We start from the raw sequence: 24,265 nt of genomic DNA on the forward strand, positions 1-24,265 counted from the left end.
ATATATTCAATGTTGTTATTTTATGTCGTTCGTTGAAAATCTATAATTAGAAAGATTTTAACCTTTCACGAGAATAGATTCATCAATATTATTAAACCAAACTTGAGTTAGTATATTTTATAAGTTATACTTGGATAACTTCCTATTTTGAAATGTTTTTGAAGTTTTTCAAATATTTTATGATAACAAAACTCAAAAAATGTATTTTTCCTAACCTAATGAAATTTTTTCAAATATTTTAGTTTCTGGTAAACTTTGATTTAAGTAGACGTGAAAGCAAAGCAAGATGCATTTTTACTGGAATTAACATTTGCAATTTGTATTAAATTTTATTCTCCCAAGTCCTAAACACTGGCATGTTATTTAACTTCGTAATCATACAACTACGTAAGTTTTCCCGTTATAGGCGTCAAAGTTACTTCAAGAGCGCATGGTGACAAATATTACGCGGTTTCAAGTTATCGTCATCAATAAAAAATGAATTATTACATCACTGTGGTTCTGATAATTGGCATATTTTAGTGACTAAATATATTTTGAAAATTTATGTTTTCACTTTATTGTTGAAACTGTGTCACTGATACCAATAATAAAATTTGTTAAACGATTATTAACGTATAATTCGATAATTACAAACATCTTTCTAGAATCTAGACCAGGGATGTGCAACAGGCGGCCCACTTTTCCCCCATCAAGCATAAAATCCTCATCTGATTTTTGCGCTTGTCGCCGCGTTGAATCTTTCGCCGTTTCCCCCTGTGACTATTGGAAGGGTAAGTGATAGCCGCATTCTCTTCTGGTTGTTGTCGCTCGGGTTGCCGCTAATTTTTTAATTCGCTGCTAATCTCACTGCTAATATTTTTTTGTGGGAATGTTGGATAACATATACTGTAATATATATATATATATATAGAATGGTTTATTAGGATTTTATACGAAAAGTTTTGTGATATCAACAGCTCGTATATGTTAAGAATAAACACATCTGCAATTTGTCCAAAGATCGCCAACGGTAAATGGAGCTTTCCATATTATCAGCATTTGCCCTCAAGGAATGATTTAATAAAGAAGGATGAAGGTTCTGGAAGGCTATTGTAATTATTATATATGTCCATAAAGTCCCATTTTTTTAAGAATTGCGAAGAGAATTTATCGATATCATATATTGTTTTGACCCTTATTAAATGAAGTTAAAATACTTAAACAATTACTGATTATAATACAACAGACCTGATTAAGATATATTGAGAACTGACTTCATAACAATATTGAAGTTGAAAAGGAACTTCATGGACACCCTGATTTATTTTTTCTCTCTTCGAGTTTAACTATGAATCTCGATATAAAGAAAATTTAGCTGTTTTTTTCGAATATTGCTTTGACAACAGCAGAACAGCCCGACATATTGCACGACAAAGTCGGCACCCAATGCTAACCGATATTGATGTGAATTGCTGCAAAGGCGGTACTTGATTTGCAATTTTATTTGAATTTTTATTTGCATTTTGAAGATGTTTTTTTTATCCTATATGCTTCAATGCTATATTTGCTGCTGTAATACAGCAACAAGGTGTCGCTGACTGGATGACTCATTGAGTCTTCCGCGACCCCGTGTCAATTGCTATCAATCAATGTTGTTCTCGTTTTATTAGTTTACTGTGTTTTTCTTTTGCGTTCTATTGATTCTTGCATGGCGAAATAAAATATCTGAATCTGATTCTTTTAACCACGCTTGAATATCTGCCTGAGCGAAAGAAGTGTCGGAGCGGCCGAACAACATGTAATTGTCGCGTCGCTTATTGCGCTTATTCGGTCATTGTTACGAAAATACACAAGGAAATCGATGCTCGAGAAAACATGAATTGCCTGTAGAGGCGGGGATTTGGTTTGCATTTTCGATTGACCAGATAGCGGATTGTAGTGCAAGTGTGATAACTGCCGCCAGTAACTGGGCCTCCGTGTCCATATACTAGAGCAGTCATTTTCAACCAATTTGGTTGAGCAGAAGTCAGTAGGCTCGGGGAAATCCTGTACAATAGTTTGATATTTTGTTATTGTCTGAATTGTGAATTACACAACAATAAAATCAGACCAAAGCAAGCGAACCAAAATGAACTTCAAAGTGTTGCAAGTTTAATACGGGTGGCAAATCTAAAGGTATTTTATATTTGAACAATAAAAACATACAGATTTTCAATTTGAATGAAATCTCCCGGAACCCCTGACATGCCGCGGAATTCCGGTTGAAAACCACTTTATTAGAGCACTGCTGTACTATTTAATTGATTTTTTCAAACTTCAGCTTTGAAGAACAAATGTTTACAGAAGAATAACGTAAAGTAAATGACTAATTAGGGATATTGCGGCCACTCGTAAAAAAGCTTTTATGTGAATTTGGTATTGCGTTCACTAATATGGTCAATAATTATGGAAATCCTTAACCGGTTAATCGCCGCGTGACGTTTGACGTAATAACTTATAATTTCAGCTTGTTGCGTCACAATGCGTATAAATCAATTTTGCGTGTTCTTATCCCGGTATCGCTTATTAAAATTATTCACGAATCGAGATAGTTTCATGATTGCTTTGCTGCAAGAGATAGGCAGCGTGGTTCGGGCGTGTGGAAGTATTTTAGAAAACTTGATTCCGTTGTTAAACGTCATTTATGTGACAAATTATCAGAGTTCGATGTGCAAATTTTACTTCGAGATATATATCATATGAAGAAAAATGGCATCAACTGCGCAGTCGTTTAGGGATGGGCCGGGATTCGGATCCGGACTCGGATTCGAGTCGAATCCAGGCATTTTTTGGACTCGGATTCGATTTCGAGTCCACGTCGTTTTTACCAAGTCCATAATCAATTCTGTTTTTACTAATTTACGCCTATGTTTGTACTTTTACCTCTTTAAATCCCACTACATACCTTAACTAGTAAAATTCAAAGTTAGCTCTGTAACAATATCCCTCGCGTGCATTATAAACACTCCTAATAAAACGACGACAGATATCCAGATAATATAACGCAAGTTAAAAACTATTGATCGCTTATAACAATGATGTTGCGCCAGTCGCCTTCAAACTATCTATTCATGTGGTACACAATAAAATATGTGTTAGCGCAATATTTTTGAGTTTTAGATTCGCGTAAAAATGAAACATGCCCTGAATCAACCCAATGGGGAATCTCATCAATACCTCTTTTAAATCGGGTTTACTACGTGCAATCCTTTCGCTAAAAAGGCAATGGAAAGCATGGAGAGTTTTAGAACGTTTAGATGAACTATTAAATTGCAAGCGGATGTACCACAATGTATTGACGACGAGTGGCATTTCTCTACCATATGCGCACGTGACATAGTAAATTCACGGCTAGAAATATCTGGAATTATGGGAAAGCATTGTAGTCAAAAGATTTTTTATTTTTCATATTAACATGTAAGAATATCTGAATAGCCGACCAGAATTGACGCAAGGTGGTGGGCTGGAAATCCAGTTCACAGCCAAGGCGCACATTGGCCCACGTTTACGTTTGTATCATGGCCGCCAAAAAGAGAAAAAGATATTATTGGAATGATTCAACAGCTATCTGCGGAACCATCAGGCAAAAAATATGAGCTACGACGTATATTTGTGAGCGCACGATGCTGTAGCATGGTCAAAAACGTGTTTTTCTGCTTTTCTATTATGACGTCACGGACTCGGCAGATTCGATTCGAGTCCTTGACCTATTACTCGGATTCGTCGAATCTCTGTAATGCCGGACTCGTCCCATCCCTACTGAGTCGTTGTATTACATTGAATATCCGATTTTGCAATGAAATCGTGAACAATATATTTCGAAATCGACCGAAAACTGATTCTGAATTCATCATTGTCAAATTTCCATAATCAGCAACCTTGGTACTTCCAATTATTTTTCACATTTATTGAGTCCTTCCTCACACAGTTAGTAATATTCTTTTGAATTAAATGCCACAAGAGATAAATTTGCGATGACGTAATCATATTTGAAGAAATTGTACGATATGAAGATGATTTGTACCTGAGATGTCAGTTAACGGTTAAAATAAATCGTAACCGTTAACCATCTGAAATCGGTTAACCGATTAACCGGTTAAGCTTTCCTAGTCCTATTAATCATCTATTTTCTTCCGACACTAACAGAACTCATTTTGTCATATAATATAAATTCAGTCTGGTCAATTTATATTAAAACTGGAAGCCAACGCAGTGGGATAATAATTCAAAACAAAAAACAAGGCGAAGAAAATTATTATTTGATGAAATATCAATACTAGCTGATTTGTAATCTAGAAAGTCAATCCATGGTCTGATGTTATACAGTGGTTAGAAATTGTTAAATTGGTCGAATTTTCATTTCTGTGAATTTGAGAGAATAATAGTATTCCTTCCAGCTGCGCCATACCAAGCCATCTGCGAATGATTCTTGAACTCCGCTTTGGAAATAATGACCGTTTAAATTGCTTGCATGGCAGTTTGTGTACCACCAAGCCCCTTTAAAAGAAACCGCGCAATTCCCAGAATGTATATCGTTGTCTTGATCTTTAGTCGAAAATCTATGACCGTTGTGGCCACTCAAAGAATCTCCCGCGTCTCCAGTGTATCCTCCAACGGTGAGTGCATATTTCGATTTCGGTCCTCCTACTTTGAAGTTTCTGTGAAATTAATGCCGATGTTTAGGCTTCAAGATACAATTAAGTTATTCATATAAAGCAGGGATGTACAAGGGCCACAACCCGACCATTTAGTGTGGCCCTTATGAACACCCCCCCCCCCCCCCCCCATGAAGCATAAAATTCTAATCCGACAGTTTATGTTAACAGGTGATATTAACGAACTATGCAGGAACTCAAATTTTCAATTGTCGCACTCTAAAATGTTAAATGAATAACATTTTTCATTGTGTGAACTTTTTAATTGTTGTGTTCATGAAAAAGTCTATTTTTTTTTCGTGGCCAGGCTAGTTAGGCTGAAGTTAGTTATATGGCCCACCGACAAAAAATGTTGCACACCAATGATGTAAAGTAATCGAATGACTCTTACGAATATTTCGCATATTTCCTATTTCCTTCCCAATCTTCTAAATCGATACGAAGTTCGTAGTCATTATCACGAGTCAGACGATGAAGATTTTCCAGGCCTTATAAATAGTTAAAATATTGAATATATGAATTAACTTATTTACGACATCCTTTTGGAAATTTTCAAGACTTACCAAACCAAAATTCATCATCTTTGTTTCCAAATCCATTTACATATTCATTCCAAGTTCTATAGAAATCCGTTGAGCCACTTGAACGTCGTTGGAAAACCTCAAGAAAAGTAACTACATTTGATAATAGTAACGTGGCAACCTCATACATCCAGACCATTATTATTAATAACTAGGCTTTAATAGACCCATTACCAGCTAACATACAAAGACGGCCTATATAACTGAACAGCATTGGCGTATCCAGGGCATGGTCGACATGGCGCAGTTTGGACAGGGGCGCAAAAAGACGACAGTCTTAATCGTAAAATGTTTTAACAAATTTAATTTCAAATTGAAAATGTTTAAAACTCGTGTGTTTTTAGTGAAATATAGTTACATACAAGTATCAGTCGTTAAATTGTAAGTCAACGATTAATGGCACGCATTTTAAAATCTTGCATGCGCGTTATTTTACGTATACGCCACTGCTGAACAGAAAACCAAATGGCAGACATTTGCAGATAAGACTCATTAATCTAGATTAGAAAGACCAGGATAAGTAGTAATTTACGGTAATAATCATAGGCATCTGGGGAAGATTAACAAAATACCCAGTAAAACAAATATCAACGCGAACACACAATGAATTGCAATAATGTATTGTTGTGAACAATGTAATTCCTCACCATCCAACCCCCACCGTCAGTTGTTAGATCACAGAATACTTCAAGCTTTGAGTAAGATGGGTAAATATCAAAAACTCCACCGGTTTCATTCCAAATTTTCGCATCATTCTTAGTCACTTTTCCACAGTCGGAAAAAGTTAGAGGTCTCAATTCTGTCATGAGAGAATTGAATAATTCAATTTTAGAGTGAAAAAATGAAAAGCTATCAATAATATAACAATGCCTGTTTTAAAATGAAGACACTACGACTGTCGACAGCGGTCATCGAAGCACAAATTACGCGAATCACATGAATAAAACTGAGATTGTGAACTACCTTCATAGACCCGCGTTTTGGCGTTTATCTACCCTTCGTAAGTGGGTAACTGCCATGCGAAGTTAGTTACAGATATCGGTATGAAAATCCACTTCCAATATTATATGAAACAACAATGGTTAAATTGATTCAAAACGCCGAAAAGTTGGAAGAAGTATGATTGTATTTACTTTCAGTCGAATAGCCGAGTGGTCTAATGAGCCATACTCAAGAGTCGTCCATTTCACCTTGACAAGACTTAGCTTCTCTGCAGCGTCTGCGGCTATGATTATTTTGAATACAAACCTTGAGCCACACGAATCAATTCTGAAAATTTTCTTTCTATCTCAGATGTGTTGTTCAACATCTTTTCCTCAATGTTGGTCATCTTGGTTTTGAAACGAATCTCCATTGCTGTAATAGTAAACAATCTTTCAGAGCTAACTGAATTCAAAGAGCATCTTTGATGTGGCCTGCACCAAGGGGAGGGGTATAGGATCAGTCGACCCGGGAAACACACTGTAGGGGCGAGTTCGTTTCTTATTTAACTAATAATACAAACATTTACCTATTATTTGGCCTATTTTTGGAGGTATGTATGAGAGCCATCATTATCAGAAACTTGCCCTGGGAACCAGAAAAGTTTGACACGATCCTGCCTGCTCCTAATCCAGATCTATCACATAAAGCTGTACCTTATGATTGGCGAGGGCGCGCTTCAAATACTTCTCCTCAAAAATCGATCGCAATTTATAAGCCTAATGTATGCTTTCATGTAGTGTTTTATACTTTATTGCCTACACTCAAAACCAACACACTTCCTATAGTCCGCAATATGCGGTAGTACACGACTTACCGTTGAATTTCTTTTGCATTTCCTGTTCTATCTTTGTATAGTTAACTATGCCTGGTGGTCCACGTGGTCCCGCTTTACCAACTCGCCCTGCATGAGCATGGTCTGGTCGAGAATTCGAGAGTAATGTGACCTGTCTTGTACAATATTCATGCATTTGATAAACTTGGGAACAAAGACCATCGTCAGGCAATGAATCGGTCATTGAAATCAGACAAATAATCAACATTGCAAATGAACTATTTACCATGCTGTATCGTTTGAACCCTAGATAAGTCATAATGCTAGAAAAATCACAAGAGTTTGTTATATTTTCGAATAAAAATACTAAATATAATATATACATCATACTTAACAAAAATATAAAGTCGTAAAAATACGATCTTAAAAATAGAATAGGAAACTTTTATTTTTCTCCACGCACAAAAACTGAAACAAGGCCATACTCTATCTAAACAGGGCTTTTCAAACTGGCGATTTTGACATTCCGGTAGCAAAAAGGCTAAGATCGTGATAAAATCTTTTTCGACACTAAGTTATGTTTAAACCAAGATTGGATCATTTGTGCGAAAATATGCAAGAACTCAATAAAAGTTTGGCCATGCCAAGTGGGTCGCAATGAAAAAATGAAGAACACTGTTCTAAACTAAAGCAAGTTTTACTAGCTATTCAGATGATTTATATATTATATAGAACTACTGATAGATCTTCAGATATTTATTGACCCTTTGAATATTTATTGTAATAATAACTCGATCATTATGTGATATGTTGAACAATATACGAGGCGTTGCGTTTATAGCTTTTGTTTTAAATCACTTTCGTTTTTCATTTATTTGTATTACTCCATGCTTTGAATGACGACGATTTTATATTCAGGCCAACGAAAAATACGTACATATACTTTCGTCCAGCGTATTGTACCACACACAGCATTTAAAACTAGGGAAACCTACTAACACTGATTGCTACGTGATAATACGCCTTCTAACTAAAAATTAGGCGTCATGGTTTTAAGAAAACGTATTTGCTGTCTACGATTAAGATGAGAAAGTCAACAAGCCAAAGTGGATGGAAAATTCCCATATATTTGAGATTGGAAAAGATCGGAAAATATCTGACATTTCACGGTAGTTGTTGTACTATTTATTACATTGATTAGAATTATCTTCAACTAAGTTAAACAACTTGAACTATGCATTTACGGTCAAATAACGATTAAATTTGATTATGTTATACTAACAGCATACTAATACAAACTCATAATGCGGCAGACCAGCCGATTGTTTTACTGCAGAACTTCATTTGGAACAAACTGTACCGAGTCTAATATATGATTATAACTAACAAATTTCTGATGTGAAATTTTAAACCAGATTATATCGATGTAACAGATGATGTCACGAAAACCGGCCTACAAAGAATAAATTCATATTTATTCTGCATTTCTGTAACAGTAAGATTTTGTGTGTGGTTGACTTTAATAACAATAATAGGTGTCATTCGAAACATTTTATATAAATAAACAGAACACTAGTCTATCTTCTTGTTACCGTCAGTTTAAATTATTATGTTGTGACGGATAGGAACCAAGACGTATTGCATGCAGATAGCGCGTGTGTGACGAAAAAGGTTGATCGATTTATAAGGGCTTTTGCACTTGAAAACATTTTAAACTTAACCAGACCCCTACTTCATCTTCAATTACAGTCATATAAGAACAAGTAAAAAGACGTTTCAATTTAAATACCGCGATATCTATTTTATTAATCCAAATTGGTAAAAAAAAAAGTGTCCCAAGTTTTTTGGGTAACTGGAATTGGTCCTTGGACTAAAGTTCGTGTTCTTGCTCTAACACGTGGCCAACTAAATATCAATATGGCACAGGTCAACACTTCTTGCATCAAAAATATATTTTCTCGTTTTCAGCGAAGCTCAGTTGCAAAACACTGCATTATAGATTATGACGTCATATGTGTATTTAGATTCAGGTGCATACATGCGTGAATATTTCTCACTTCCAGTTCTCTGACCAAAATGAACTCCACAAAAACGTAGGAAATGCGTTTTCAATATGAAGATTCGCACGCTTGCCTTGAAACACTCACAATATTATTATATTCTATTTTTGTTACTTTAAAATATAGTTAATTTTTCTCTGTACTCTATTTTTTGTTTATTTTCCTTATTGTTCGTGATAAAGACACTAAAGACAATATACATCGACGATGAACAATTCCATACCGACTAGAGATCAGCCATTTTTCATTATTGGTAATTGCATCGGTATCGTCAAAAAATAAATACAGACGTTAAAACCTATTGCATTTATTTGGAATGGTCGAAGTTTCGTAGCAATTATATGTGTTCCGATGCATTCAGTTTCTATTATTTGTTTTTAAACTCGTGTTCTCGCTCATTTCTCACGCATAAAACACCCGCTTCCGTTAAATGTCACCGAGGTCAGAAGTTTGCATCAATTTCCCTATAATCTCATCGTCAAATAATAGTTTCAGTTACATGATTAAATTGAAAGTAGAGATAACGCAATAAAAAGTAGCATAGCATAACTTTTGTATTTTCAAATATATATATGCAGTGAGACAACAACTATTATGACAATGTATTACTGCGTGTTGCATGTCAATTATAAAATAACAAGAGAGCGATGCTCAAATATATGGGCACGTAGACCAAACGAAGCAGTAGTCTACTTCAGTGGTTCCCAAACTTTTTGTACCATCGCCCCCCTACATTAGTTTATACAACTTCATCGCCCTCCGGCACTACAAAAAAAAAATTGAAAGTTTGAAACGATTATATTACAGACCAAATAAGGAGACAAATCATAGTTTATAATGTTTTTAATGAGATGGATGAGCTTGGTGTTTCTGAGCGAGTTTTTTATTATTATATCTAAAATTACCCCGTTTACTGATGGGAAGGCGATTTAGTTGTTTTGATAGCAATAGCAGCACGGCTGAAAATCCATCTTTCACCATATCAGAGGTCGGAAATGAAAGAATCCAGGGTTCTACCTCCTCAAAAACCGCCGTGTACTCTTGCATTCAACTCACCAAATTCACCCCATTCCACATTAAAATAATGAAAAAAAAAATGAATTTTCCAAAACTCATAATAATGATTTTCGTACATCTCATTCATTCCTACGGCCTGATGACCTTCACCAAAATACATGATATATAACGATCTTCGGTAAAATTCATCCCTGATTCCTCATCCTACCACGTCCTCCAGTCCGATCACCAGTTCATAGAATTAATCAGCCATTTGTTTTGGATTTGTGGACTCGGATGGTCCAGGGGTCGGCAAATTTTACGTCGCTCGCGGGACAAAATTTTTGGTATTCTTTTGCGGATCGCATATATTTTTTGAAAGTTGAAAACGGAACATCGTGCGAAAACTGCGACAATTCGTGAACTCAACTCAGTCGTCTTAATAAAAAATTATTACAACGACGTTCAATGTGACACTGTCCTGTTTCTGCATCACGCTTGAGCATCACGACGCCAAGATTGGAAGATTTTCTAAATGGGCATCACTAATCCTAGTTCTTTGCTTGTTCTTTGTAATGTTCTTTTCGAAAATAATTGTTCACATAAATATGTACTTCCAAACACTGAAATGAATATTTTCGCATGGTTTGTGAAATTTTGATAAAGATTTTCTTTAAGAAGATACATTCTTACAAATATTAAGCAGTGATGAATCTCTCGAATAGAATATGAATCCTATTTCCTTATTGCATTGCAATATATTCGAATATTTACTGCGCTATTGAACCCCTGCACTCAGCATCAACTTTCCTGCGTGTTTCTATTTGTCTAATTATAATTAAATTGTAGGCTCGTTAAACGAGTAGCTGTTCAATATAATTTTTAGGATATAATTAAATTTAGTCTAAACGTGTCTCACGATAAATTATGTTACGTAAAAAAATGTAATTTACTCCTAGAGCGTAGATAATAGATAAAATTAATTCATCGTTAAAACCGCCGTTTGGATGTTTCCCCTGACATAGACTTCCTTGTTTACTCGTAACATTGGCCAATCAGCAAGATGCAAAAATATACGTAACAATGCCCCCTTTCGCATCCACTCAGACAGACTTTCAGGCGTGGTCGTGAACATTACCTCATTTTCGCGATTTTGAATTATATTCGTTAGTTTTTAGTTGTTTTTCGGAAATTTGAATAAAATAAGTCAACGATCACCTTGTCCTCTTAGGACAGTGGTTCTCAACCTGTGGTACGCGTACCACTAGTGGTACGCGGGAGCTTTTCAAGTTGTACGCGAGCAGATTTCAATTATTGCAACAATTAACCTTTCAATTGGCTAAAATATACCGGCAACGCTTTATCTTCCTTACTGTATGTATTCGCTAAACAGCGTTTATGGATGTTTCCCCAAGCATCAGTTTCCTTGTTTATTTCCGTAACTATATCCAATCAGCAATAAGTCAACAATGACGCAACTCGTAACAATTGCAATTTCTGCGCTCAACCGCTCAGACACTTCTGTCGCTCGAGCAGATATTCGAGCATGGTTGCAAACATTACCTCGTTTTTGTAGTTTTGAGTGATATTTGTCAGTTTTCAGTTGTGTTTCAAGAAAATAATAGTGAATTAATTAACTAAATTGTCATTATGCCTTCCGCGGAGCTTTACTTTAGTTGCAGTAATCGAAATTGAATCTCGCAAATGCTGCGATGGACAAGGCTAAACTTAGCCATATCAGTACCTGCAAACGGCACATGGTTGATTAATTTTAATAAAAATTATGGTTTCAAACACGTGAACCAGTTTATAAGCGCCAACATACCAAAACACTCTCAGAATAAGCATAAAGTTTGCAATAGTAAAGTATAAGAGTAATTTTTCCAGGGTCAATGATCGGGGAAACGTCTATAGTGTTGGTGCGCTATCGGTCCTTGTCTTTAGAGATTGCCTTTGCCCGCTATACCTCAATAAATGAAGCGATATGGACATGTTTTTGTTTGTTTTGCACAAAGGATGTAGTTTAATAATATAAAATACACACATAGCATGTTCCTTGTGTCTCCCTCCCCCCGCCAAAAAAGAAGCTTTTTCGGTGGTACGCGGCCATAGTAAAAACAGTAAAGTGGTACGCGGTCAGTAACAGGTTGAGAACCATTGTCTTAGGAGATTCAGTTTAATTACAGTAATCAAAAATTAGTGTAGAAATAGCTGTGATAGACTAGGCTAAAATTATTTACCGGTACTTTCAAAAAACATATTGTTGAATGGTATGAATTAGAATGATAGTTTGAAACAAATACTTCATTTTATATAACAACTCGCGAAACCACTCTTAAAATAAGCACCGAAATTTTTTTAGAATGGTAAAGTATGGGAAGAATTATTCGGGGTCGAAGGTCGGGGAAAGGTCAATTTAGTGAAGCGTCCCGGGCCAGATTACTACAGATTTCCCGACCACTGGGATACCCAAACTACCGTACCTTGCTGCGAAGACGAGTCCAGCAATCCTTTCGCGTGTGACATCGTCCACGTGATTTGTACCTACGAAATCACGCAGAGTACAGTAATCAAGTGCACGATGCGCCGAACAAAAACAGGTTTTGCGAAATCGCTCCCCTATCGCCTCCTTTGACTTTTTCGCCCCCCTCTGTATCGTTTTCGCCCAACGGGGGGGCGATATCGCCCACTTTGGGAATCATCGCTACCTTACCTTTAACAGTACCGGTGCCCCAAACCATTGAAAACTTACGAATTTCGCTTACCAAGAATGCGCAGAATCAAAACGGACAAACGGTGTTCCCATGAATAAAAATAATACAGCCTTCTAGCGGAAATTACAGTCTTTAACCAGCACTGAAAATTTCAAAGCAATTGGAAGCATAAGAATACTAACAAGAACAACAACAACATAATACAAAAACGACAGTCATGTCCATTTGGTGTACAACAAATCCTTTTGCTAACCCTGGGATTGCTTATATTATGCTTGAAGAATATATTTATGTACAAATATGAGCCTCAGTGGGATCACGAATACTTTGAGGGATACAATATTTCACGCATGTTACGTACAATTACGTCTCATGCGTAAGGGAGACACACCTTGCCAAAAAGAGTATCAAATTGGTGAAGTAGTATTTTACTGATACCAATTATGTTATCAAGGGCGCAGAGGTCTAACATAGATCTTTGAAAATTTTCAATCCATATAAAGTGTTACTGTTTTTATTTATTAAAATATTATTATGACGTGGAACGTACGTAATAATATTTAAATATTGGAGATTAATAACATTTTGATCACTATTTCAAAAAACAAAATAGTGATAAATAAACTTTTATCATATTAAAATATATTTAATCTATGAAAACGCGAAATTAGACAACCACAAAAATAATATGGTGCCATGTTTTTCATACACCGAACGTTAATCCACGTAGCTCAAATATTTGGGACATTCTCGTTTTACGCATCAGTTTCCAAAACTAATATTTTTTTTTATTGTTTGACGTAGCTCAAATCATTTTTGACATTTTTGTTGTGCGAATCACATTTGTATTTGATATTTTGTAAAACAATCATATATTCAATGTTGTTATTTTAAGTCGTTCATTGAAAATTTATAATTAAAAAGTTTTTAACCTTTCACGAGAATAGATTCATCAATATTATTAAACCAAACTTGAGTTAGTATATTTTATAAGTTATACTTGGATAACTTCCTATTTTGAAATGTTTTTGAAATTTTTCAAATATTTTATGATAACAAAACTCAAAAAATGTATTTTTCCTAACCTAATGAAATTTTTTCAAATATTTTAGTTTCTGGTAAACTTTGATTTAAGTAGACGTGAAATGAAAGCAAGATGCATTTTTACTGGAATTAACATTTGCAATTTGTATTTAAGTTTATTCTCCTAAGTCCTAAACACTGGCATGTTATTTAACTTCGTAATCATACAACTACGTAAGTTTTCCCGTTATAGGCGTCAAAGTTACTTCAAGAGCGCATGGTGACAAATATTACGCGGTTTCAAGTTATCGTCATCAATAAAAAATGAATTATTACATCACTGTGGTTCTGATAATTGGCATATTTTAGTGACTAAATATATTTTGAAAATTTATGTTTTCACTTTATTGTTGAAACTGTGTCACTGATACCAATAATAAAATTTGTTAAACGATTATTAACGTATAATTCGATAATTACAAACATCTTTCTAGAATCTAGACCAGGGATGTGCAACAGGCGGCCCACTTTTCCCCCATCAAGCATAAAATCCTCATCTGATTTTTGCGCTTGTCGCCGCGTTGAATCTTTCGCCGTTTCCCACGTGACTATTGGAAGGGTAAGTGATAGCCGCATTCTCTTCTGGTTGTTGTCGCTCGGGTTGCCGCTAATTTTTTAATTCGCTGCTAATCTCACTGCTAATATTTTTTTGTGGGAATGTTGGATAACATATACTGTAATATATATATATATATATAGAATGGTTTATTAGGATTTTATACGAAAAGTTTTGTGATATCAACAGCTCGTATATGTTAAGAATAAACACATCTGCAATTTGTCCAAAGATCGCCAACGGTAAATGGAGCTTTCCATATTATCAGCATTTGCCCTCAAGGAATGATTTAATAAAGAAGGATGAAGGTTCTGGAAGGCTATTGTAATTATTATATATGTCCATAAAGTCCCATTTTTTTAAGAATTGCGAAGAGAATTTCATCGATATCATATATGGTTTTGACCCTTATTAAATGAAGTTAAAATACTTAAACAATTACTGATTATAATACAACAGACCTGATTAAGATATATTGAGAACTGACTTCATAACAATATTGAAGTTGAAAAGGAACTTCATGGACACCCTGATATATTTTTTCTCTCTTCGAGTTTAACTATGAATCTCGATATAAAGAAAATTTAGCCGTTTTTTTCGAATATTGCTTTGGCAACAGAACAGCCCGACATATTGCACGACAAAGTCGGCAACCAATGCTAACCGATATTGATGTGAATTGCTGCAAAGGCGGTACTTGATTTGCAATTTTATTTTAATTTTTATTTGCATTTTGAAGATGTTTTTTTTTTATCCTATATGCTTCAATGCTATATTTGCTGCTGTAATACAGCAACAAGGTGTCGCTGACTGTATGACTCATTGAGTCTTCCGCGACCCCGTGTCAATTGCTATCAATCAATGTTGTTCTCGTTTTATTAGTTTACTGTGTTTTTCTTTTGCGTTCTATTGATTCTTGCATGGCGAAATAAAATATCTGAATCTGATTCTTTTAACCACGCTTGAATATCTGCCTGAGCGAAAGAAGTGTCGGAGCGGCCGAACAACATGTAATTGTCGCGTCGCTTATTGCGCCTATTCGGTCATTGTTACGAAAATACACAAGGAAATCGATGCTCGAGAAAACATGAATTGCCTGTAGAGGCGGGGATTTGGTTTGCATTTCGATTGACCAGATAGCGGATTGTAGTGCAAGTGGGATAACTGCCGCCAGTAACTGGGCCTCCGTGTCCATATACTAGAGCAGTCATTTTCAACCAATTTGGTTGAGCAGAAGCCAGTAGGCTCGGGGAAACCCTGTACAATAGTTTGATATTTTGTTATTGTCTGAATTGTGAATTACACAACAATAAAATCAGACCAAAGCAAGCGAATCAAAATGAACTTCAAAGTGTTGCAAGTTTAATACGGGTGGCAAATCTAAAGGTATTTGATTATATTTAAACAATAAAAACATACAGATTTTCAATTTGAATGAAATCTCCCGGAAGTCCAGACATGCCGCTGAATTCCGGTTGAAAACCAGTTTATTAGAGCACTGCTGTACTATTTAATTGATTTTTTCAAACTTCAACTTTGAAAAACAAATGTTTACAGAAGAATAACGTAAAGTAAATGACTAATTAAGGATATTGCGGCCACTCATAAGAAAGCCTTTATGTGAATATGATCCCTATGTCTTTAATTTGTTATATATATATATATAATTTGTTATCCTAATATAGTTTCAGTCTGGTCTATGTAAGTTGGAACTGTAAACGGGCGAAGTTAGAAGGTATCCAAAACGAACAAAAACAACACAGAGAATGTTTAATCATCTATTTTCTTCCGACACTAACAGAACTCATTTTGCTATATAATATAAATTCAGTCTGGTCAATTTATATTAAAACTGGAAGCCAACGCAGTGGGATAATAATTCAAAACAAAAAACAAGGCGAAGAAAATTATTATTTGATGAAATATCAATAATAGCTGATTTGTAATCTAGAAAGTCAATCCATGGTCTGCTGTTATACAGGGGTTAGAAATTGTTAGATTGGTCGAATTTTCATCTCTGTGAATTTGAGAGAATAATAGTATTCCCTCCAGGTTCGCCATATCACACCATCTGCGTATGATTTTTTAACCCCGCCTTTTAAATAATAACCATTCAAATTGCTTGCATGGCAGGCTGCGTACCACCAGGCCCCTTTATACAGAACCGCGCAATTCCCAGAATAGGTATCGTTGTCTCGATCCTTAGTCGTAAATCCACGACCGTTGTGAGCACTCAAAGAATCTCCCGCGTCTCCCGTGAACCCTCCAACGGTGAGTGCATATTTCGATTTCGGTCCTCCTATTTTGAAGTTTCTGTGAAATTATTGCCAATGTTTACACTTTCAAATACAATTAAGTTAATCATATAAAGCAGGGGTGTGCAAGGGCTACAACCCGACCATTTAGTGTGGCCCTTATGAACACCCCAAATGAAGAATAAAATTCTAATCCGACAGTTTATGTTAACAGCTGATATTAACCAACTATGCAAGAACTCAAAATTTCAATTGTCCTACTAAAATGTTAAATAAATAATATTTTTCATTGTGTTAACTTTTTAATTGTTGTGTTCATGAAAAAGTCTATTTTTTTTCGTGGCCAGGCTAGTTAGGCTGAAGTTAGTTATATGGCCCACCGACAAAAAATGTAGCACACCAATGATGTAAAGTAATAGAATGACCCTTACGAATATTTCGCATATTTCCTATTTCCTTCCCAATCTTCTAAATCGATACGAAGTTCGTAGTCATTATCACGAGTCAGACGATGAAGATTCTCCAGGCCTTATAAATAGTTAAAATATTGAATAAATGAAATAACTTATTTCTGACATCCTTTTGGAAATTTTCAAGACTCACCAAACCAAAATTCATCAACTTTGTTTCCAAAACCATTTACATATTCATTCCAAGTTCTATAGAAATCCGTTGAGCCACTTGAACGTCGCTGGAAAACCTTAAGTAAAGTAACTACATTTGAAAATAGTAACGTGGCAACCTCACACATCCAAACCACTATTATTAATAACTAGGCTTCAATAAATCTATTACCAGCTAACATACAAAGACGGCCTATATAACTGAACAGCATTGGCGTATCCGCAGGGCATGGTCGACATGGCGCAGTTTGGACAGGGGCGCAAAAAGACGACAGTCTTAATCGTAAAATGTTTCAATAAAATAATTTCACATTGGAAATAATTGAAACTCGTGTTTTTACTGAAATATGATAATATACAAGTATCAGTCGTTAAATTGTAAGTCAACGATTAATGGCACGTTTTTTAAAATCTTGCATGCGCGCTATTTTACGTATACGCCACTGCTGAACAGAAAACCAAATGGCAGACATTTGCTGATAAGACTCATTAATCTAGATTAGAAAGACCGGACCAATAAGAAGAAATTTAGGGTAATAATCATAAGCGTTGAGGGAAGATTAAAATAATAACCAGTAAAACAAACTTTAACGTGAACACACAATGAATTGCGATAATGTATTGTTGTAAACATAGTGATTCCTCACCATCCAACCCCCACCGTCAGTTGTTAGATCACAGAATACTTCAAACTTTGAGTAAGCTGGGTAAATATCAAAAACTCCACCGGTTTCATTCCAAATTTTCGCATCATTCTTAGTCACTTTTCCACAATCGGAAAAAGTTAGAGGTCTCAATTCTGTCATGAGAGAATTGAATAATTCAATATTAAAGTGAAAAAATGAAAAGCCATCAATAATATAACAATGCCTGTTTTAAAATGAAGGCACTACGACAGCGGTCATCGAAGCACAAATTACGCGAATTCCATGAATAAAACTGAGATTGTATTTTAAATTGATGGTCTCCAAGCATCAGTGGAACAAATAAAAAAAATTTTCAATACTGATCAACCGTAGCTACCTTCATAGACCCGCGTTTTGGCGTTTATCTACCCTTCGTAAGTGGGTAACTGCCATGCGAAGTTGTTTACAGATATCGGTATGAAAATCCACTCCCAATAATATATGAAACATTAATGGTTAAATTGATCCAAGACGCCGAAAGGTTGGAAGAAGTATGATTGTGTTTACTTTTAGTCGAATAGCCGAGTGGTCTAATGCGCCATACTCGAGAGTCGTCCATTTCACCTTGACAAGACTTAGCTTCTCTGCTGCGTCTGCGGCTATGATTATACAAACCTTGAGCCACACGAATCAATTCTGAAAATTTTCTTTCTATCTCAGATGTGTTGTTCAACATCTTTTCTTCAACATTGGCCATCTTGGCTTTAAAACGAATCTCCATTGCTGTATAATAAATAAATATTTCAGAGCTAACTGAATTCAAAGAGCATCTTTGATGTAGCCTGAACCAATGGGAGGGTCATAGGGGCAGTCGACTTGGTAGCACACTGTAGGGATGAGTTCGTTTCTTAGTTAACTAATAATACAAACATTGCACTATTATTTGGCTTTTATTTTTGAAGTTTGATATATAGGCGATCATTATCAGAACTCGCCCTGGGCAGCAGAAAAGTGTAGCACGATCCTGTCTGCAACCCACCGAGCTCCTAATCCAGATCACATAAATTGTACCTTGTGGTTGGCAAAGGCGCGCTTTAAATACTTCTCAAATATCGATCGCGTTTATAAGCCTAATGTATGGAGTGCTTACACTCAAAGCCAGTATTAGTACCGGTTGAGCCATAAAATCCGAGCAATTTATTGACGGTGAGTCATATTGTGCGCCCTATGGTCCGCAATATAAGTTAGTAGCCTACACAACTTACCGTTGAATTTCTTCTGCATTTCCTGTTCTATCTTTGTATAGTTAACTATGCCTGGTGGTCCACGTGGTCCTGCTTTACCAACTCGCCCTGCGTGAGCATGGTCTGGTCGAGAATTCGAGAGTAATGTGACCTGTCTTGTACAATATTCATGCATTTGATAAACTTGGGAACAAAGACCATCGTCAGGCAATGAATCGGTCATTGAAATCAGACAAATAATCAACATTAAAAATAACTTATTAACCATGTTGTATCGTTTTTGCCCTGGATAAGTCATAATGCTGAAAAAATCATGAGAGTTTGTTATATTTTCGAATAAAAATACTAAATATAATATACACATCATACTAAATATGAATTCGTAAAAACACGATCCTAAGAATATAATAGGAAACTTTTATTTTTCTCCACGCACAAAAACTGAAACCAGGCCATACTCTATCTAAACCAGGGCTTTTCAAGGGCGATTTAGACATTCCGGTGGGTAGCAAAAAGGCTTAGGTCCTGATAAAATCTTTTTCGACACTAACTTATGTTTAAACAAAATATCGTTCAAATTTGAAAGATTTGGGACCAGTACTAAGACGCGCCATCATCGAAATAGAGGCCAGATTCAATCATTTGTGCGAAAATATGCAATAACTCAATAAAAATTTGGCCATGCCAAGTGGTTCGCAATGAGAAAAGTTTTAAGAACGCTGTTCTAAACTAAAGCAAGTTTCACTAGCTATTCAGATGATTTATATATTATATAGAACTACTGATATATCTTCAAATACTTCATTGATTCTTTGAATATATATTGTAATAATAACTCGATCATTATGCGATATGTTGAACAATATACGAGGCGTCATGTTATTAGCCTTTGTTGTATTTCACTTTCGTTTTCCATTTATTTGTATTACTCCATGCTTTGAATGACGACATTGTATATTCAGGCCAACAAAAATACGTATACTTTCGCCTAGCGTATTGTACCACACACATCACTTAAAACTAAGTACACTACTAACAATGACTGCTACGCGACAATACGCCTTCTAACTGAAAATTAGGCGCCTTAATTCTAAGAAAACGTATTTGATGTCTACGATTAAGCTAAGAAAGTCAACAAGCCTTAGTGGATGGAAAATTCCCATACATTTGAAATTGAAAAAGATCGAGAATTATCTGACATTTTACGGTTGTACTATTTATTACACTTATACAAAATATATTTAATTAAGTTATACAACTTGAACTATGCGTTTACAATCAAGTCAAAATCAATCTGATTAAATTATACTAACAGCATACAAACTCATATCTGCGACGTACCCGCTATCACTGATTGTTTTACAGTCTGAATCATCAGCCAAACAGAAGAGTGTTTGTCACTTATGCCCGGCAGAATCGAGCCTTAACATTGTTTTGGGACATAAAGTTTTTTTTATTGTTTAGATATAATGTATATGACATATATAATGATACCCAGGTGGATGTGGAGTATATAATGTTGAGCAATTTTTTTTCAAGTGGATTTAAAGTATTCGGTCCAAGATGACCCACATCCTGAATCCTAACCTGGTAAACATACAATGTTCAGGTTGTGCGCCATCTTGGTACGAATACTTCAGGAGCGCCTTTTTGCTAAAAACAATTATTTGAGTATCTTGAAACTACATGGTTTAGTTTTGCATACATGGTAACATTGAATCTCCTTACAATGTCCGAAATTCAATTTTAGTAGAATAAATGGTAGTTTATTTCACTAATACAAGCCAAGATCTATCGACAGCATCTAGCCACTTTCTATTGCGCTCATCAAACTACATTTGCGTTGTCGCGCGCATTTCGTTTTCCTAGTTTAAGCTTAAGCTTAAGGATTTGGGAAATATTTTATTAGTTGAATTGGATTGGAATATTTGACCTCGTCTTTCACTCCGAACAAGGCCATGTAAAACCATCCACTGGTATCTAAAGATGTGTAACATATTTTCTTTTGGAAGAACCGCAACCTTTCAGTGCTGCATTGACTTTGGCAAAATTAATATATCCTTGTGGAAATAGAAGGTATGCGTATGCGAAACCGAAAGGTGCACCTGTTATGCCAACATAGTTGAGTCAAAGTTTTGAATACTAGTACATCACACACATTTTCCTGCGTGCTTCGGTTGTACGTAGTAACGCGCACATTTTTGCGCACATGCATCAAATTCCACTTGATTATTGAGCTATAGGTTTTTGACGAGCTTTTGTGTATGATTTCATTCCATAGAATTTGTATGCTGTTCTAAAGAATACTAGTTTCAGCTTTTTCATTCATTCAAACCGCGTGTTTAAAGTAAGTTTTGTAATATTGCGTGTTGGTTTCCAATATCCTCAAATCGGTGATGCCAGTAAATCTTTAATACAAAAAGATCAGTACATCTGCAATAAAAACAGCAGTACCCACTCAAATGACATCTGGGGGATGGATACTTTTAGTATCTACTCCATCGCGTGCCTCTTACAGTCTTACCAGTTTACATGAGTGCCAATTGGTATCTAAGCTCAGCCAGAGACAAAAAGTTTCGGACTGCAGTTGGCGTGACGTTTTTAAATATATATTCTACAATAAGATTATTTGATTGCATACTACTGAAAGTTCCGCCTTATATGTCTTTTCCCATTGCACTATTCCTTTACTGATATTCGATAATATGACGCTCATCTGACATAGTTCTCAAAGTGTGTAGATGGGTATAATCTTTTCCATGCTGTTCAGATGGGAATGCGCGAATATATATAAGAATTGCTAATATTGGTTTGCAATGCGATAAAATCCCATCTTGGCATTTCTGCCTCTCGCAATTGCTGCGTATACTTATCGGGGAAGTTCTGTGGCGTGGTTATCAAATGAAAAAAAAACATGGGATTATTTTTTCTACTTCTCTACTACTATCAAACCTTGACATTTTGTGAAAACTTTTTCCATGCAACCTTTTTAATCTTAAACGCTTAAACAATCACTGTATGTAATAGCAGCTAGTGCGCATCGTATACTTATGAAGGGTATGCCGGTCTATAAAGCTTACAACGGCTGATAAATGTTAAAGGAAATTTGGATCCTTTGTACAAAGCCCCCACCGCTAATGCAAAAATGTGTGATTTAAGAAAAAACACTCCGCCACGCTTTAAGATAATAAAGTGGGAATCATTCAGTTGGGGTTAGGAATGATTTGATGATTTGAATATTCATCGCAATCTGCTTTCCTCACCCTAACTGGACATCTACTATTTTTATTTTGAGTGGTGGCGGGACTTGTACAACCATAGCCAGGTACTGACTCGCCAAGAAAAAACTGTACCGAGCCCAAGATGTGTAAATGATATCTAACCAAAAAAGATGTGAAATTTATAAATAAATTGTTTTCACGTAACAGATGATGTCACGAATACAGATCGACAAAATTGATATTAATTACGCATTTCTGTAACTGTAAGATCAGCGTATGCTTGACTTTAACATTGATACCTGGTGTCATTCGAAACATTTTACATGGACAGAATTCATCTTTTGTTATCGTCAATTCAAAATATTATATTGAGATGGATATGAACCAAGACGTATTGCATTAAGTCGTGCGTGACAAATGTTAATCATTTTATGAGGGCTTTTGCACTTTAAAACTTTTTAGATAACCAGATCCCTGAATCATCTTTTATTTATCGTCATATATAGAAAAAGGAAAAACACAAAGATGTTTAGAATTAAATACAGCGATATCTCTCTTATTAATATAAACAGTTAAATTAATTTTCTCCTAGCTGGAATTAGTTCCTGGCTAAATTTCGTGTTCGCGCTAAGTGTTCTTGGCGAACACGTGGTCAACTAAATATCAATATGGCACAGGTCAACACTTCTTGCATCAAAAATATATTCTCTCGTTTTCAGCAAAGGTCAGTTGCAAAAACACTGCATTATAGATTATGACGTCATATGTATATTTAGATTCAGGTGCATACATGCGTGAATATTTTTCACTTTCAGTTCTCTGACCAGAAGGAAACTTCACAAAAACGTAGGAAATGCGTTTTCAATACGAACATTCACACGCTTGCGCAAAATAATTGCAATATTATTCTATTCTATTTTTGTTTCTATTGACATATCACTTTAAAATAGTTACTTTTTCTCTACACTTTTTTGTCTATTTTCCCGGTTGTTCGTGTCGGGGACACTAAAGTCAATCTACACCGACGATATCATACAGTATGGACTCGCAAACATTTGGTGTTGTGAAGACCGTAATGAGTTTGGCTATCATTTACGGAGCCCTACAATTAATTATGAAAAAAAAACATTGTTACACTGCGAATAATGTTCGTGAATAAAATAATTTTTGTTAATGACTCGGATGTATTTGCTGCTTGTCAAATTTTAATAATGCCGTTTTTGCTCATTTGGTAAACGAATAGCACTTTGGAATCTATGCCACACACAATATAGAGATGAAACAATGTATCGGTATCCGCCATATTTTAGATATTGGTAATTGTATCGGTATCGAAAAATAAATAAATACATCTTTAATGCAGACCCTAAACCCTGTTTTATTTATTTGCAATTGAAATGTTTGAAGTTTCGTAGTTATTATATTGTGAATTCCGTACATTATTTGTTTTAAAACTCGGGTTCTCGCTTATTACTCACGCATAAAACATCCTATTCCATCAAATGTCAACGAGGTCAAAAAGTCGTTTTTACGTTTCAACTTTCTTAGTATCGTTTTTCGTCAATTATTAGTTTCAGATGCATGATTAAATCGAAACTATAGAAACGCAATAAATAAGTGGTATAGCATAACTTTTGTATTTTTAAAATTATATAAGTCATGAGAGAATTAGATTTAATAGGGCAAGATTTTGTAATTAGCCAATCTTTGCTTTATTCAAATCATAAATAAATATTATCAACTCTCTGATTACCTTTAACTTTGCTCGAAAAATATATTTATCAGTCGGTCCATGAAATACAGGGTACAATTTTTGATATTCCCGTAGTGTGTGTACCAGGTTAGGCCGTAATTTTATTCCGATTTTCTTCATT

The 24,265-nt window shown here is 35.3% G+C and overlaps 2 protein-coding genes across 2 annotated transcripts; both read right to left on the bottom strand.

Annotated features, from left to right (window-relative positions):
• Nucleotides 1–4,192: 4,192 nt before the first annotated feature.
• LOC120339963 (microfibril-associated glycoprotein 4-like) lies at nt 4,193–7,370 on the bottom strand. Its single transcript, XM_078116280.1, has 6 exons — nt 7,056–7,370; nt 6,506–6,613; nt 5,905–6,056; nt 5,240–5,336; nt 5,068–5,164; nt 4,193–4,679 (listed from the first exon to the last, which is right to left on the bottom strand). The coding sequence occupies exons 1-6, from the start codon at nt 7,330–7,332 to the stop codon at nt 4,361–4,363; spliced, it is 1,050 nt and encodes a 349-aa protein (XP_077972406.1). The 5' UTR covers nt 7,333–7,370; the 3' UTR covers nt 4,193–4,360.
• An 8,878-nt stretch (nt 7,371–16,248) lies between these two features.
• On the bottom strand, nt 16,249–19,471 carry LOC120339964 (microfibril-associated glycoprotein 4-like). The gene is made up of 6 exons (XM_078116352.1): nt 19,192–19,471; nt 18,602–18,709; nt 17,948–18,099; nt 17,281–17,377; nt 17,109–17,205; nt 16,249–16,735 (listed from the first exon to the last, which is right to left on the bottom strand). Exons 1-6 carry the CDS (start codon nt 19,466–19,468, stop codon nt 16,417–16,419), a joined length of 1,050 nt encoding a protein of 349 aa, XP_077972478.1. The 5' UTR covers nt 19,469–19,471; the 3' UTR covers nt 16,249–16,416.
• Between the last annotated feature and the right edge of the window lie 4,794 nt (nt 19,472–24,265).

The sequence above is a fragment of the Styela clava genome, chromosome 9 (assembly GCF_964204865.1).
Source record: "Styela clava chromosome 9, kaStyClav1.hap1.2, whole genome shotgun sequence".
Classification (NCBI taxonomy): Eukaryota; Metazoa; Chordata; class Ascidiacea; order Stolidobranchia; family Styelidae; genus Styela; species Styela clava.

Bases quoted from the DNA above. Each gene is read 5' to 3' on its own strand.
- LOC120339964 (XM_078116352.1), bottom strand. From the start codon at position 19,468: ATGACTTATCCAGGGCAAAAACGATACAACATGGTTAATAAGTTATTT. The intron at 18,710-19,191 runs GTAAGTTGTGTA...TTTATTATACAG, and splicing joins AATGCAGAAGAAATTCAACG to CAATGGAGATTCGTTTTAAA. The intron at 16,736-17,108 runs GTAAGGGTCATT...ATAATTTCACAG, and splicing joins AGGAAATATGCGAAATATTC to AAACTTCAAAATAGGAGGAC.
- LOC120339963 (XM_078116280.1), bottom strand. From the start codon at position 7,332: ATGACTTATCTAGGGTTCAAACGATACAGCATGGTAAATAGTTCATTT. The intron at 6,057-6,505 runs GTTTGTATTCAA...CTCTCATGACAG, and splicing joins ATTGATTCGTGTGGCTCAAG to AATTGAGACCTCTAACTTTT. The intron at 4,680-5,067 runs GTAAGAGTCATT...TTAATTTCACAG, and splicing joins AGGAAATATGCGAAATATTC to AAACTTCAAAGTAGGAGGAC.